Source organism: Saprolegnia diclina, assembly GCF_000281045.1.
Source record: "Saprolegnia diclina VS20 unplaced genomic scaffold supercont1.108, whole genome shotgun sequence".
Taxonomy (NCBI): Eukaryota; Oomycota; class Saprolegniomycetes; order Saprolegniales; family Saprolegniaceae; genus Saprolegnia; species Saprolegnia diclina.
The window spans coordinates 155,575-157,785 of NW_008246175.1; the positions used below are offsets into that span (position 1 = coordinate 155,575).

Genomic DNA, 2,211 nt, shown 5'->3' on the forward strand with positions numbered 1-2,211 from the left:
ACCACTACGTCGCACAGTTGAAGTAGTATTTCTGACGTTTGGATGGGTTTTCGACGCAAGACCCTTCTCCTGGAAAGGTCTTTGGCATCTTGCACCCCTTTGTCTATACATGTAGAGTCGGGTATCGAGTTCTGTAAACACTACGAAGTGAATCCGCTGACCATGATATACTCGGGCTCTATCGCAGTTCGTTTCTCCTGTTTTTGTTGTTGGAATGAGTCTATTGAGATATTATTTCCTACAGGTTTTCTGTTTTTTCACAATGGCGAGCTTGCTCAGGGGGCAATGGGCGTAATGCCTTCATTACTGCCAGGACCTCGGGTGAGGTGAGGCGGTTCCCCCAAAGGCAGTGCGGCTGGCCAGCTGAGCGATTTCGACGTCGTCGGTGTGTGCGTACGACTTGTACGCATCGCTGCGCCATCGGCCATACTTCTGGATGGGCAGATCCGTCGCGCCGCCCTTGAAGAGTGCGGTGGTTCCCCCACTCCGCAACGAGTGGGTGGAGTAAGCTTATGGGTCCTTGTCCATTCTTCTCGCCGTGTCGCGTAGGAGTGCCTTGACTTGGCTCTCGTTGATCGCGGCTCTGCTTCGTCCGGTGCGATCGTGGTGCATAGCGGCTCGTTGGCCTTGACCCCGGCTGCGACCGCGATGCGCCGCAGCTCCCAGATAGCTGGGATGGGGCAGAGCCAAGAGCTACCAGGCCGGGATAGTCGCAAGGTCACACCGCCGCGCCGTTGGTCCGTCTTCGAGCTCGACAGCTTGATGTGGACCTCGTGCACTTGATCTTCGGACGTCGCCACCTCCTCGAAGGCCGTCGTGAAGCGGATATCTCTTACGCAGAGACCGTGCTTCGCGGGTTTGGGCCCTTCGTGGAGGTACTCGGACTTCCGCAAGAGAAAGAAGAAGCCCAGGAGCGTAGCCCCCCAGAGTGAGCGCTGCTGGGGGTCGTCGAAATCGAGTCCGGCACGCAAATGCCAGAGCATTGCCGCTGTGACGGGCTCCATTCATCGGGTGGCTCCGTCGTCTCGTTCCATCCCTCGGAGAACAGTCCCGAGGCGTCGTCGTCGCTCTCTTCGACTTCCGAGTCGCTGGACTCCGGCTGGTCGCTTTCGGGGCCGTCGTCAAGTTCGTCGTCGTCCAGGTCACCGAAGCGAGGATCTTCCCAGTACTGGTCGCCAACCGAGCCATCTTCCGGCGCCTTGCGACCTTCGACCGAGTAGAAGAGATGGTCGACGACGCGTTGCGCCGACACTCGGGTCTTTTTCCCGGTCGCCGGCGATACCAAATCGACCGTTGCAGGCGCCCCCTCGCCTTCCGGCATGATCTTTGCCAGGACGAAGGCCAAGTCGCGTGAGCCGTTGGCCGGGTCCTTGATGCGCTTCACGATGCGGGCGTGGGTGCGCCGAGCTCGCTCCATCAATTTCTCGGCTTCCTCTGCCGGCGCCAGTGACACGTCGAACTCCCAGAGGAGGATTGCGCTGACGGGGCTGATGCTCTCGACCGCTTCGGCTGGTACCGTTACGCGTTGGTGAGCACACACCACCGTGAACATCTCGTCCTCGACGTGGACCGCTTGCACTTGACCGGCGAAGGCGCGTCCTTCGTGCGCGAGAAAACAAACTGGCGCAGCCAGACACCAAGGGGCTTTGTCGTCGCCTCCTTCGCCGTCACGATCTGGAGCTCGCAATCCGTCCTCGGGACCTCAAACTCCATGGCAGCAGCCGCGTCCGTCGCGATCGTTTGACACTTGAGCGTCTGCTGGCCGCGATTGCCTGCTCCTGCCGTGACCCGAGCGTACACTGGACAGCGTACTTGCGTCCCAGGCACTTGCTTGGGAAGGACAAAGAGGTAGGTCTTGGCCTTGTACGTGGGCGGAGCCATACGTACTGCTTGCTTAGTAGGAGTCGAGATCTAAAATGCTAGCTCTACGATGGTTCGCAAGATACGTCCCTTCGTGAAAAGGTCGTTTCGACTTCCTACGCGCGCAAAACACCCATTTGTGTCACACGGTGGCGTAGAGAGGCGTAGAGAGGCTGTTGTGTATGTACGCCACGGTGCTCGAGGATGCGGTAGTAAGTTTGTAGAAGGGTCTATAAACACTTTGTTGTGGACCGTCAAAAAATGAGGCGTGGCGGGTTGCTTAGCGGAGATCGGAAACTAGAATGCTAGGCTCTGGCCACCAGTCATTGGTTTCACTGAGCCGCCTTCTCT

The 2,211-nt window shown here is 58.5% G+C and overlaps 1 protein-coding gene across 1 annotated transcript; it reads right to left on the reverse strand.

Annotated features, from left to right (window-relative positions):
* Window positions 1-275: 275 nt before the first annotated feature.
* On the reverse strand, window positions 276-1,881 carry SDRG_15996 (hypothetical protein; the record flags this gene model as incomplete). Its single annotated transcript, XM_008622185.1, has 4 exons — window positions 276-306; window positions 562-998; window positions 1,079-1,509; window positions 1,551-1,881. The coding sequence occupies 4 exons, from the start codon at window positions 1,879-1,881 to the stop codon at window positions 276-278; spliced, it is 1,230 nt and encodes a 409-aa protein (XP_008620407.1).
* Window positions 1,882-2,211: the final 330 nt, after the last annotated feature.